This window comes from Symphalangus syndactylus, chromosome 14, assembly GCF_028878055.3.
Source record: "Symphalangus syndactylus isolate Jambi chromosome 14, NHGRI_mSymSyn1-v2.1_pri, whole genome shotgun sequence".
In the NCBI taxonomy this organism is placed as follows: Eukaryota; Metazoa; Chordata; class Mammalia; order Primates; family Hylobatidae; genus Symphalangus; species Symphalangus syndactylus.
Genome location: NC_072436.2, coordinates 107,026,335 through 107,040,597, shown reverse-complemented (window position 1 = coordinate 107,040,597; position 14,263 = coordinate 107,026,335). Strand labels below are relative to the sequence as shown.

The window sequence follows — 14,263 nt, the reverse complement described above, 5'->3', positions numbered from 1 at the left end:
TGGCTCTTGCCTGTAATCCTAGCATTTTGGGAGGCCGAGACGGGTGGATCACTTGAGGTCAGGAGTTCGAGACCAGCCTGGGCAACACGGTGAAACCTCATCTCCACTAAAAATACAAAAATTAGCCAGGCATGGTGGTGCCTGTAATCTCAGCTACTTGGGAAGCTGAGGCAGGACAAACGCTTGAACCTGGGGAGGCAGAGGTTACAGTGAGCCAAGTTAGGGCCACTGCACTCCAGGCTGTGACAGAGCGAAACTCCATTTCAAAAAACAAAAACAAACAAAAAAACTTAGCCAGGCGTCGCGGTGGGTGCCTATAGTCCTAGCTACTCAGGAGGCTGAGGCAAAAGGATCACTTGAGCCCAGGGATTTGAAGTTACAACGAGCTATGATCACACTCATTGTACTCCAGCTTGAGTGACAAAGAAAGATCCGGCCTCTAAAAAATAATAAGTAAAAAGTTTTTTAAAATACACATAACCTTGGTGGTCAGACTTTGGTTGCAACTCTGGCCGAGGAGGCCAGAAAAAAAAATACACACAAGGTATTCGCAAAGAACGGTGAGCAGATAATAGATAAATCTTTAGTTTTATTAGAGTGACAAGACTGAAATGTTTTACATAAGGGATTGCTGCTCTCAGCTTCGAAAGCCTTCTCTACACTCTCTGTAGGGCTCACTTACCACGCTGTGACTTCCACTAGAGTACACTGGGCATCTGATCCCTTTCTAGATTCCTTCAGGACCACAATTTATTCATCTTGGTGTTATTTCAAGTGCCTAGCATTGCATCTTACATTCAGTGGACTGGTAAATGTTTGTTAATGAGACGCTAGTACATATATCTGAGCAAAACCAGAAATTCTCATTTCTGGCAAAAATTCCATTCTAATACTGCTAACTCAACCCAGAAGGTTATTAAATCTCTTTCTCATTCCCTTCTCTTAAACCAGAAAGAAAATACTATCTGAACACTTTCAGACATTTCTTCCCCAGCAAACCAAAGCAAGCAAATGAAGGCTTAAAGCTTGTCGTCTACATTACTTCCTTAACCTGTCCAAACTGAAATTGCTGTCTTTTCATGCAGTACAACTTCAGAAAAGGTAAAAAATAAAGAACAGAAGAATGCAATAAGATATGTACTAACAGCACTATGTAAAACCTGCTCCAAAGAGGGTTTTATACCAGTCAGAAATTCTAACAGTTTAAACAACTGCTCAACTTGGCACAGCATTGCCCTAGATGATGCCTTCGCTTCTTCCCTAAATCCTCACTCTCAAGCCATTCCTACGTGTAAAACCATGAAACAAGAGGCGAAAAGGTCAGCCATGGCAGGAGAAGTAACAAAAGGCAGTGTAATACTACTGTGATACTCCAGGGATACTGTGGGGCCTCTCCTCTACGCCATCTGCTATCCCACTGAAGCCTAAAAACACCTTTATATGAGCACTGTTCTTGCAGGCACTTCAATCTCAAAAACAGATTCTCAAATACAGAATCTTACCTATTATCTACCTCGACAAATAGAATTTAACATAATAATAAAGTGTAAGGGCCTTTCTGGATTAAACAACCATTACTTCGATTTGGAATCCTCTCTACTCTGGTGGCCCTGAAGAGGTCACTTCTGAGATGCTCCAGCTTAAAACTGAGAATATTCTAAAAAGCATCTGCCAAGTGGTGATGGTTGCATAACCTTACAAACATACTAAAAGCCACTGAACTGTATGTACACTTTACTTTTTCTTTTTGGACAGTGTCTCATTTGGTCACCCAGGCTGAGTGCAGTGGTGCCATCATAGCTCACTGCAGCCTCCAGCTCCTGGGCTCAAGAGATCCTCCCACCTCAGCCTCCCAAGTAGCTGGGACTACAGGCTTGTGCCACCACACTCAGCTATTTTTTTTTTTTTTTTTTTTTTGAGACGGAGTCTCACTGTTGCCCAGGCTAGAGTGCAGTGGCGTGATCTCGGCTCACTGCAACCTCCACCTCCCAGGTTCAAGTGATTCTCCTGCCTCAGCCTCCCAAGTAGCTGGGACTATGGGCGCACACCGCCACGCCTGGCTAATTTTTATATTTTTAATAGAGACAGGTTTTGCCAGAGATGGGTTTCGCCACATTGGCCAGGCTGGTCTCGAACTCCTGACCTCAGGTGATCCGTCCACCTTGGCCTCCCAAAGTGCTGGGATTACAGGCGTGAGCCACTGCACCCAGCTGTATTTTTTATTTTTATTTTTTTGTGAAGACAGGGTCTCAGTCTCACTATGTTTTATGGAGGCCTCAGGCAATCCTCTCACCTCAGCCTCCCAGAGTGTTGGATTTATAAGTGTGAGCCAATGCGCCCAGCTTGTACAGTTGAAAAGGGTGAATTTTACAGTGTGTAAGTTAAATCTCAATCATTAAAAAAAAAAAAAAAAAGGCCAGGCGCGGTGACTCACACCTGTAATCCCAGCACTTTGGGAGGCCAAGGCGGGCAGATCACCTGAGGTCAGAAGTTCAGGACCAGCCTAGCCAACATGGTGAAACCCCATCCCTACAAAAACACACACACACACACACAAAATAGCTGGGCATGATGGCAGGTGCCTGTAATCCCAGCTACTCAGGAGGCTGAGGCAGAATTGCTTGAACCTGGGAGGAGGAGGTTGTAGTCAGCTGAGATCGTGCCATTGCACTCCAGCCTCGGCAACAGGGCGAGACTCCGTCTCAGAAAAAAAAAAAAGTCCTCCTCAAATAAATAAGGCATTCAGCAAATACTGAACACTACAAAACAGAACGTTTCTCTTTAAAATTCAAGCTCCACAATACAATCTGCTAAGTTTTGGAGACAGTGCCTCCTCCGAGTAAGTACTGAGGGCTGCTGGTTTTATTCCATGCTTATTTCTTAATGGCACTGAGTTCTGAGAAGCACTAAAGGTGGGATGATGCAAAGAACACCACATCATTACTTTTGAAGCTCTGGCTGTTCTAAAAAGTCCAAGTAACCCTAAAATCACTAAACCAGTTTCTTATCTAGCAATTAAAAAAACTAGGTGCAAACTGCAACTTAAATACATCCTATCAGAGAAAATGCTTGTTCTAATATACATTAAGCCTTGTCTTCTATATTTTCTTTCATTTGGGGACCTCAATTTTTTTTTTTTTTTTTTTTTTTTTTTAGACGGAGTCTCGTTCTGTCCCCTAGGCTGGAGTGCAGTGGCACGATCTCGGCTCGCTGCAACCTCCGCCTCCCTGGTTCACGCCATTCTCCTGCCTCAGCCTCTCCGAGTAGCTGGGACTACAGGCGCCCACCACCACGCCCGGCTAATTTGGGGACCTCAATTTTTAAGGAGAATCTCTTGGCCAATTTACTTGGCTATAGAGAACCGTGCTTAAATGAATTACACTTAATTACACTTAAATTGGTTCCACTTAATTATTTCTTAAGGAACCTATAGTTCTTTAGTTTTCAAAGAGATCCAAGGTCAATACTGAATCCCAAGGTCTGACTCTCCAGGCTCCTTCAACAGCTTTCCCGGCATGCAGTTTAAAAACACACCCACCACAAATTTCAGCTATGGCTTAACTAAAGAACAAAACGTGCTAGCCCTATTGTCCACTTCCTCGCTATCAAAAAAACCCTTTGTAAGTTCCAATCCAGGTGTTATTTCCTATTTTCCCCCCTGCTTTTTTAAGCACTGATTGTTCTCCGATGCTGGCTTTTTATGGACTTAATAGTCTGGAACATGCAATCGAACAGTCTCAATATAACCCTGGACCTCAATTTAGAAAATCAGTTCTTTTCCAAATAGACATCCTACATAGGATAATTTTTTAAAAACATTAACTGGCATTTTGGTAGAAGCAATTGGTAAAGTCAGTAACACCAAAATAGTTCTTTGATTAAAAACAAGAAAGCTGACCTTGATGTAGGGATTTTCTTACTGACAGCTACTTCCCTACAGGTTTTTGTATCTCCAACTTCTAGCATTGTCAAAGAGAAAAAGATTAGGTGTAACTACAAATTAGCAACTATCAGGAAGAGAGAAAGCCTGCATAAGAGGTAATACCTAGTCACCAACAGTGACCATTCTAGACCAAGGATGGTTATCCCCGGATGACTGGCTGGATAGGCTGTAAATGGAGTCCTGAGTCTAGTCAGAGTGGTGCTGGTGGCTCGCAGAAAGGAGGAAGAGCCAAGAAAGAAAATGGCTGGATAAAGAATCTGCAAAGTAAGGTAGAGAATGGACACTTTTAGGAGCTGAGAAGTGAACTAGGTTAGGCAGTCAAAATGGCTTGATGTAAGTCAAGAATTACAAGCTAAGCTTCCTTATTCAAAAGGAAAGCATCGTCTACGGCCGTACACCCTGAATGTGCTGGATCTCTTCAAAAGAAAACATCAACCACCCACACAAATAAAAGAAAGGCCACTGTAAACAAAACCACCACATCAACCGTGTTGACGTACATACGTCATCAGAGTGTTTCTCCAAACGCTATCCTTTTACCACGAAAGAGCAAACGGTGACAAAAGTTTCTGTAGAAACCAAACTCCTGGAGCACTTTTATAATGTCCACTTATCTAAGAACCACCACAATACAGAACTTTAAAGACAGAAATCAACAATATGTTCTCACTTAAAATGCGCTGGATGTCATGACCCAGCCCACTAATGTCCTGGCTAAATGATGAAAGAACGTTCAGCCTTTTCCTTCCTTTCTCATTTTCTCTTTAAGGAAACACTGATACTTCCTAAAATAAGCACCATTAGGAAGAGAATACTTAAGTTCACTCATTTGACATTCCTACAAAATCAGTACCTGAAAGCATGCTACCTACCACAAAATAAGCACCATTATGAGAATACTTAAATTCACTCATTTGATATTCCTACAACGTCAGCACCTGCAAGCATGCTACCTACCACTTAAGCAACCCCTAAGTACAGGAAGATGTTTAAAAACCAACGTTAACTCGAAATCACAGAATGTATGTCTACTAGCTACGGTCAGAAAGACACGTGACAACTATTAAATTATAACAAATGCTCAAGCGTCTGAAGAAATAGACTGAATTACTGACACACGAACACAGTGAGTTATTCCAAGCAATCTGAATAAGGTCAACGATTTTACAGCAATGAAAATTCTCTAAACGTGTCGCTGACAAAGGATAAAACAGTAAGCTTCACTTTAAAAAGACACAAATCAGTATAGTCTCTTATCACACATTAAGTGAGACCTAACTTTGTGGCACTCTGTAAACTTTAGAAGCGTACACGATGCTAAGGGTAAAACAGATCTTGGTATTGGTAGCCAAGTTTCTGCCCGATCACAAGGCTGCAATGCATCTTGGGATTCCTTCAGGACAGTTCGGGGCCACGGATAATTTAAAACGTAATTATAGTTTCAATAGTAGAAAATGCAACAGAAGACGCTCTCTCGGCTGGGCCTAAGGTGAAAGGTAAACTCGGGCATTTGTCCTCCCCAACTCCTCGGATCTCTAAACGCCCACCCGACTAACTCCTGGCTCCATCTGTCCTCATTCTGCGCCTCGTGGCAGGGATCCGCCGCGGCCCCCACTCCGTCCCATACGGTTCCCATCTCAAGGGGGTAACTGCGGACTCCAGAGCAGGGCAGGGGCGCGGAGGGGCGGCACACGGGTCCGGGTCTTTGGGCGCGCTGCCCGCTGTCCGCTCCCCGCCCGGCCACCGCTGCGGGCGGCCCCAAGCAGGCCGGCTCCTGGGCTCGGGGTGCCCCACCCAGGCAGACCGCGCCACTGTCAGCGCCCCACGTGCTGGCCGGGCCCCAGGGCCGCGCGCCCCAGTACTGCACCCCTACGCCATGTGGGCTCTGGCGCCCGGCCTGGCTTCCTCCCGCGTCCCCGGGGCTGCCCCGCGTCCTGGGCCTTTACCCGCAGGGCCTCCCGCACCGCTGCCGGCTCCGTGGTTATTGGCGGCGCCGCCAGCTGGGGGTGGCGGCGCTGCCGGGCCCCGCAGGAAAGACGGCACGAACTCGGCGGCGTGGACGTTGGGCACGAAGGGCTTGGCGTTGACGTTCAGTTGCCGGCTGAAGGCCGCGTTGAGGTTCTCCCGCTGGGCCTCGGCCGCCGCCGCCAGGGAGCCGCCGCCGCCGCCGCCGCCGCCGCACGAGCCCGGCCCAGGGGCTTCCATGTCCGCCTGGTCCCAGCAGTCAGGCGCCGAGTCGCTGCTGCTGCTGCCGCTGCTGCTCCCGCCGCCGCCACCGCCGCCGCCGCCACTGCCCGGATCCATGATCGGGGGGGCCGTGTGTGTGGTGGACAGAGAGCGGGAAATGGAGGCAGGGGCGCCCGGCCGGGGAGGAGTGGGCAGTGCTGACCAAGGGAAGGCGGCGGGGCAGAAAGGCCGGGAGCTAGCGACAAAGATCCCCGGCGTCGCCGCGGCAGCAGCTCCAGTCCCGACTCCACACTCGCGACGACGACAGAGGCGGCGGCGGCGGCGGCTCAACCCTCCTCCTCGTGTGTGCGAGCGGATCTCCTCCCACCCAACACCTCCGACGGCCTCACAGCCAACCCCACGCCCGGCGCGGATTGACCCCTCGCCGCCACCCGTACCTTCGCCTCGGTAGTTCTCTGTTCTGGCCGCCCCCGTTTCCGGCTATTTAGCGCGGCGGGAGGTGGAACTACAAGTTCCGGCAGCGCCCGCGCTACCCTGCTGCGGTTTTCCCGGGGGCCGACGGGAGTCGGAGTTCAGGGACTGGGCGCAACCGGAAGCGACTCCGGCTCCCAGCAGGCAACGCGAGGAGGCAGAGGTCTGGTGGCCGCTCGGCGGCCCCACCTGTCACCTGGTAGGGGGGCAGCGGCTGGCCCTGGTTGGTGCAGCTCTGGGCTGGGCTGAAGACCGAGAGTATTTTAGCCCATAGGAGGACACAGGCTGCGGGAAAACGGACAGCATCTATAATATGGAGAAGAAAAATACACTCAGCTCCCCAAAATTCCTGTACTCTCTTTTCACCACCTTTCCTGCGTTCTCTGCCTCACAGTCTCCCTACCTGATTCTCTTTCCACCTTCTTTCTCCTCACCCCCAGCCAGATTTTGCCCTTCATTTCAAAGCCGGTGCACATTTCAAAGCTGATTTCATTTTATGTAATCATTTCGTGGAAGAAACAATAAAACCGTGAGATGTTCCAGCTTAAAACTGCAGTGTGGCTCATAAAGCGCTGGGGCCCAGGCTCTGCCCAGGCAGAAGGGATTGTTAACTGGAAACTTTCAATGACTCACTGTTTGTTTGACTAGTCATATAAAGCCTTCACCCAAATTTTTCCATCCTTTCCTCCTCCCTGCCAAAGGGTTTGCAAATTAAAGAGAGGATTGCCGTATTCCATGGTGTATCCGGCTGTACGTAACAGGGTTATTTTGATGAGTCTAGCTTCCTTATGCACCATTAGGTGAAGTGGTTTCCTTTTGAATGGTCTGATTTACTCTAGAATTCTCATAGTGCTTTTCATTGACTGCATTTTACACTTACAGATTAGGTAAACCTGGGAAAAGAACAAAAGCAAAACAGAAATACTTACAGTTCGCATTTAGGCCCTTCATGAAGTAGGAAAAAATGTTGCTCTGAGTACCTGTTAAGCTTTCCTGTAATTCACCCATGTGGAGCCCAAGACAGAGAAAAACATATTGTTAGTATTTTTCTAAAAGGAGTCTAGACAGGGTGCAACTAATCTGCCTAGAAATTACAGACTAAAGAAGTACATACATAGAATAGATGTTTCTGAACAACCTTAGGTTGTTAAAAAAAAGAAAAAACCTAACAAAATCCAGATCTAGATCTGTATTTTTTTTTTTTTTTTTTAGACGGAGTCTCGCTCTTTCACCCAGGCTGGAGTGCAGTGGCGCGATCTCGGCTCACTGCAGGCTCCGCCCCCCGGGGTTCACGCCATTATCCTGCCTCAGCCTCCCGCGTAGCTGGGACTACAGGCGCCTGCCACCTCGCCCGGCTAATTTTTGTATTTTTAGTAGAGATGGGGTTTCACCTTGTTAGCCAGGATGGTCTCGATCTCCTGACCTCGTGATCCGCCCGCCTCGGCCTCCCAAAGTGCTGGGATTACAGGCGTGAGCCACCGCGCCCGGCCTAGATCTGTATTTTAATTTTCTTTTTTTTTTTTCTTTTTTTGAAACGTAGTCTTGCTCTGTAGCCCAGGCTGGAGTGCAGTGGCGCGATGTCGGCTCGCTGCAAGCTCCGCCTCCCGGGTTCACACCATTCTCCTGCCTCAGCCTCTGGAGTAGCTGAGACTAGAGGCGCCCGCCATCACGCCCGGCTAATTTTTTTGTATTTTTAGTAGAGAGGAGGTTTACGCCGTGTTAGCCAGGATGGTCTCGATCTCCTGACGTCGTGATCCACTCGTCTCGGCCTCCCAAAGTCCTGGGATTACAGGCGTGAGCGACCGCGCCCGGCCGATCTGTATCTTAATTTTAAACATCTGTATTGTAAAGATAAAAGAGAACTCAGCCGAATGAGATAGGTCAAAAAACGAAGCTGTCAAGTATTTTTCAAGAGTCCTAGGCTACAGTAGTTTGAATTCAATATTAAACTACCAAGCTTTATGGATGAAAAAAACACATACCGGCCAGGAGCAGTGGCTCACACCTGTAATCACAGCAATTTGGGAGGCCGAGGCAGATGGATCATGTGAGGTCAGGAGTTCGAGACCAGCCTGGCCAACAGGGTGAAACCCCCGTCTCTACTAAAAATACAAAAGTTAAGGCCGGGCGTGGTGGCTCACGCCTGTAATCCCAGCACTTTGGGAGGCCGAGGCGGGCGGATCACGAGGTCAGGAGATCGAGACTATCCTGGCTAACACGGTGAAACTCCGTCTCTACTAAAAATACAAAAAAAAATTAGCCGGGCGTGGTGGCGGGCGTCTGTAGTCCCAGCTACTCAGGAGGCTGAGGCAGGAGAATGGCGTGAACCCAGGAGGCGGAGCTTGCAGTGAGCAGAGATAGCGCCACTGCAGTCCAGCCTGGGCGAAAGAGCAAGACTCCGTCTCAAAAAAAAAAAAAAAAAAAAAAAAAAAAAAAAGCGGCCAGGCGCGGTGGCTCACGCCTGTAATCCCAGCACTTTGGGAGACCGAGGCGGGTGAATCACGAGGTCAGGAGATCGAGACCGTTCTGGCTAACACAGTGAAACCCCGTCTCCACTTAAAATACGAAAAAATTAGCCGGGCGTGGTGGCGGGCGTGGTGGCCGGCAGGAGAATGGCGTGAACCTGGGAAGCAGAGCTTGCAGTGAGCCGAGATCCCTCCACTGCACTCCAGCCTGGGCGACAAAGCGAGACTCCGTCTCAAAAAACAAAAAAAGCGATCCACCCGCCTCAGCCTCCCAAAGTGCTGGGATTATCGATGTGAGCCACAACACCCGGCCGAGTTTGCCTCTGCTTAATAGGAAGTTTTGGTTATAGCCTATTATTATACCTGAAGACCTAACTGAATCATACTTAACAATGTCCATTTTAAAGTTGGTATTAAGTGACTGTCAGATTTACAGAGAACTTAACAACTGTTATAAAAATTAGAACTTCAGGCCGGGCGCGGTGGCTCACGCTTGTAATCCCAGCACTTTGGGAGGCCGAGGCGGGCGGATCACGAGGTCAGGAGATCGAGACCACGGTGAAACCCCGTCTCTACCAAAAATACAAAAAATTAGCCGGGCGTGGTGGCGGGCGCCTGTAGTCCCAGCTACTCGGAGAGGCTGAGGCAGGAGAATGGCGTGAACCCGGGAGGCGGAGCTTGCAGTGAGCCGAGATCGCGCCACTGCACTCCAGCCCGGGTGACAGAGCAAGACTCCGTCTCAAAAAAAAAAAAAAAAAAAAATTAGAACTTCATTTATGAGACCTGTATTGCTATTGAATAAAAGATTTTAATCTTATATTCACAAGAAAAAATACAATGTGTTCAAAATGAAATGCCTTCTCTTTCCAGATTTTCACTCTCCACCCACCCACTCCTAAGAAAATGTCAACACAATCAGCTGACTCAAATAATGAACTACACATCCTTCTCTAAGCATTTTGTCTTTGAATATTACTCCCCTCTATGTAGCACCCCTACAGCACTGAATGATCACTTTCTCATAGGTTAGTTCCTCACATCTAATTGAATTAGCAGAGATTCCTTCTGCCTGGTACTTTTTCTAGGGACAAAGGCAGAAACTGCTCAGACTGCTGCTTAGAAAAGCAGTTGATGTCATTAATTTCCTTGTCTCTGAATAGAATAATTATGGATATTCAGGAAAAATCCACTCCATTGGTTTTCCAAAGCTTTGGCCTGCCAAACAGAGCTCCAGCAGAAAAGGGAAAAATCTTTCTTGTTAGTTGAGCTAAGACTGAGCAACTTGAGGGCAGGGTCTTACCTTAATCTTCTTTACATTTCCATTGCCTAGTGTAATGCCCGGTATATAAAAGGTGCTTAATCAATTTAGCTGGGATGATACTGTCCTTTGATACTCATTTAAGACTGCTGAGACAGAGGGCTAATAATTTTATTTATTTATTTATTTATTTTTTAAAATTATTCTTGAGACAGTCTTGCTCTGTCACCCACGCTAGACAGCAGTGGTGTGATCTCGGCTCACTGCAACCTCCACCTCCCAAGTTCAAGCGATTCTCCTGCCTCAGCCTCTTGAGTAGCTGGGACTACAGGTATACATCACCATGCCCAGCTAATTTTTGTATTTGTAGTAGAGACGGAGTTTCACCATGTTGGCCAGGATGGTCTCAATTTCTTGACCTTGTGATCTGCCCTCCTCGGCCTCCCAAAGTGTTGGGATTACAGGCGTGAGCCACCGTGCCTAGCCTGTATTTTTTTTTAGTAGAGACAGGGTTTCACCTTGCTGGCCAGGCTGGTTTCAAACTCCTGATCTCAAGTGGTCTGCCCGCCTTGGCCTCCCAAAGTACTAGGATTACAGACGTGAGCCACCACACCCAGCTATTTTAATTTAATTTAATTTAATTTTTTGAGATGGAGTCTTGCTCTGTTGCCCAGGCTGGAGTGCAGTGGGGCAATCTTCATGCACTGCAACCTCTACCTCCCGAGTTCAAGCGATTCTCCTGCCTCAGCCTCCTGAGTAGCTGGGATTATAGGTGCCCACCACACCCCCCACCCCGGGTCATTTTTGTATTTTTAGTAGAGACAGGGATTCACCATATTGCCCAGGGTGATCTAGAACTACTGACCTCAAGTGATCCTCTTGCCTCAGCCTCCCAAAGTGTTAGGATTACAGGCGGGAGCCACTGCACCCCACTCCAGGACTAATAATTTAGAAAACTTAGGAAAAATCAGTTTTTCCTACTCTCACACACAAGTCACCATTCAACATAGAGTACAGTCCTCTCTGGGTAGAGGAAGGGGGATACCAAAATCCAACCATACTAAAATCCCACAATCTATACTGTGTATATGAAAGGTCAGCCCTCCCTACACTTGAGTTCCTGCATCCTGAGAATCCTGTGTTTTTGATCCTCATTTGATTGAAAAAAAAAAATCAGTGTGTCAGTGGACCCTCGCAGTTCAGGCTCATGTTGTTTAAGGGCCAGTTGTACTCCACCAGTATGTGAGGGAGTTTCTACCCATCACCAACCAATTCTTCAGCAGACACCAACAGGATAAGCAATCATTTCACTCAATTCTGACATTAACCTGAGTTAGGACAGATTCCACAAGCTAAGGGATCAGTCCCACAAGAATGCCCCCACTTCCAATGCCAATAACAGGTTCCACACTGTGACCTGTGCTACTGACCAACTGGCTATGAATTGGGGGTTCCCATGACCCCCTCCATGGGTTCAGGTAATTTGCCAGAGTGGCTCACAGAACTCAAGGAAACAGGGCGAACGCGGTGGCTCATGCCTGTAATCCCAGCACGTTGGGAGGCCGAGGCGGGCGAATCACCTGAGGTCAGGAGTTTGAGACCAGCCTGGCCAACGTGGTGAAACCCGGTCTCTACTAAAAAAATACAAAAATTAGCCGATGTGGTGGTGGGTGCCTGTAATCCCAGCTACTCAGGAAGCCGAGGCAGGAGAATCTCTTGAATGTGGGAGGCAGAGGTTGTAGTGAGCCAAGTGCTCCACTGCACTCTAGCCTGGGCAACAGAGCAAGACTCCGTCTCAAAAAAAGGAACTCAAGGAAACACTTTACTTACAGTTACCCATAAAGGATATTACAAAGGATACAGATGAACAGCCACGTGGAAGAGATGCACAGGGCTGGGAAGGGGCACACAGTTCCCATTCTGTCTCCACGTGTGCCATCCTCCAGGGTCCTCCACGTGTTCAGCAACCCAGAAGCTCTCTGAACCCTGTCCTTCTGGGTTTCTATGGAGGCTTCACTACGTAGCCATGACTGATCGTATCATTGGCCGTTGCTGATTAACTCAACCTTCAGCCCCTCTGCCCACCCGAGAGGTTGGGTGTGGGGCTAAAAATTCCAAGCTTCTAATCATGACTTGGCCTTTCTGGTGACCAGTCGTCTTCTAGGAGTCCATCAAGAGTTGCATCATTAGGCGGGGTGCAGTGGCTCACGCCTGTAATCCCAGCACTTTGGGAGGCCGAGGCAGGCAGATCACCTGAGGTCAGGAGTATGAGACCAGCCTGGTCAATATGGCAAAACCCTGTCTCTACTAAAAATACAAAAATTAGCTGGGCGTGGTGGTGCACGCCTGTAATCCCAGCTACTTGGAAGGCTGAGGCGGGAGAATCGCTTGAACCTGGGAGATGGAGTTTGCAGTAAGCTGAGATCACCCCACAGCACTCCAGCCTGAGTAACAGAGTAAGACTCCGTGTCAAAAAAAAAAAAAAAAAAAAACCAGAAACAAAAAACAAAACAAAACATATACAAAAGAAACAAAATACGGCCAGGCGCGGTGGCTCACGCTTGTAATCCCAGCACTTTGGGAGGCCGAGGCGGGCAGGTCACAAGTTCAGGAGATTGAGACCATCCTGGCTAATACAGTGAAACCCCGTCTCTACTAAAAATACAAAAAATTAGCGGGGCGAGGTGGCAGGCACCTGTAGTCCCAGCTACTCGGGAGGCTGAGGCAGAAGAATGGCGTGAACCCCGGGGGGCGGAGGCTGCAGTGAGCCGAGATCACACCACTGCACTCCAGCCTAGGCAACAATGAGACTCTGTCTCAAAAAAAAAAAAAAAAAAAGATATAATAGCCAGCCAAGCGCAGTGACTCACACCTGTAATCCCAGCACTTTGGAAGGTTGAGGTGAGGAGATCACTTGAGGTCGGGAGTTCGAGACTGGCCTGGCCAACATGGTGAAACCCCGTGCCTCCTAAAAGTACAAAAATTAGGCCGGGCGCAGTGGCTCACACCTGTAATCCCAGCACTTTGGAAGGTTGAGGTGAGGAGATCACTTGAGGTCGGGAGTTCGAGACTGGCCTGGCCAACATGGTGAAACCCCGTCCCTCCTAAAAGTACAAAAATTAGGCCAGGCGCAGTGGCTCACACCTGTAATCCCAGCACTTAGGGAGGCCGAGGTGGGCGGATCACTTGAGGTCAGGAGTCTGAGACCAGCCTGGCCAACATGGTGAAACTCTGTCTCTACTAAAAATACAAAAAAATTAGCCAGGCATCGTGATGAACGCCTGTAACCCCAGCTTCCCAGGAGGTTGAGGCACAAGAATCACTTGAACCTGGGAGGTGGAGGTTGCAGTGAGCCAAGATCATGCCACTGCACTCCAGCCTGGGTGACAGAATGAGACTCTGTCTCAAAAAAAAAAAAAAAAAAAAAAAATTAGCCGGGCACAGTGGCACCTACTCGTAATCCCAACTACTTGGGAGGCTGAGGCAGGAGAATCGCTTGAACCCGGGAGGTGGAGGTTGCAGTGAGCCGAGATCGTGCCACTGCACTCCAGCCTGGGCAACAAGAGTGAGACTACATCCCGCCCCCCCACAAAAAAAAAAAAAAAAAAAAGAGTTGCAGCATTAGAACAAAAGACACTCCTTTCACCTAGGAAATGCCAACGGATTAGGAGCTCTGTGTCAGGAACTCGGGTCAAATACCAAATATTAGAACAAATGATGCACCTAGCACCTCTATTGCTCAGGAAATGTCAAGAGTTTTAGAACCTCTGTGCCAGAAACTGGGGGCAGAGCCCAAATATATATCTCTTACTATATCACAATAGCACTATGACGTTTTTTGGCAGGCTTCTTTCACTTAGCATAATGGTTTCAAGGTTCATCCATGTTGAAGCAGGCATCAGTACTTCATCCCATTTTTTTTTCTTTTTTTTGAGACAG

At 48.1% G+C, this 14,263-nt stretch overlaps 1 protein-coding gene and 1 long non-coding RNA gene across 13 annotated transcripts in view; one reads left to right on the top strand and one right to left on the bottom strand.

Moving 5' to 3' along the window:
* LOC134732516 (uncharacterized) overlaps positions 1-3,903 on the top strand; it is a 61,702-nt gene extending 57,799 nt beyond the window's left edge. The window contains exon 3 of the long non-coding RNA XR_010115785.1: positions 3,157-3,903. This is a non-coding gene — a long non-coding RNA (uncharacterized lncRNA). The remainder of the gene's footprint in view (positions 1-3,156) is intronic.
* The window catches only part of GSPT1 (G1 to S phase transition 1), a 44,536-nt gene extending 37,933 nt beyond the window's left edge, over positions 1-6,603 (bottom strand). For 2 of the 12 annotated variants that reach the window (XM_063618202.1, XM_063618204.1), the window contains exon 1: positions 5,890-6,497. In XM_063618202.1, the coding sequence (XP_063474272.1) occupies positions 5,890-6,247 (358 nt within the window). In that variant the 5' untranslated portion in view covers positions 6,248-6,497. The other 10 variants (XM_063618203.1, XM_063618205.1, XM_055243799.2 and 7 more) reach the window with 8 other exon arrangements.
* Positions 6,604-14,263: the final 7,660 nt, after the last annotated feature.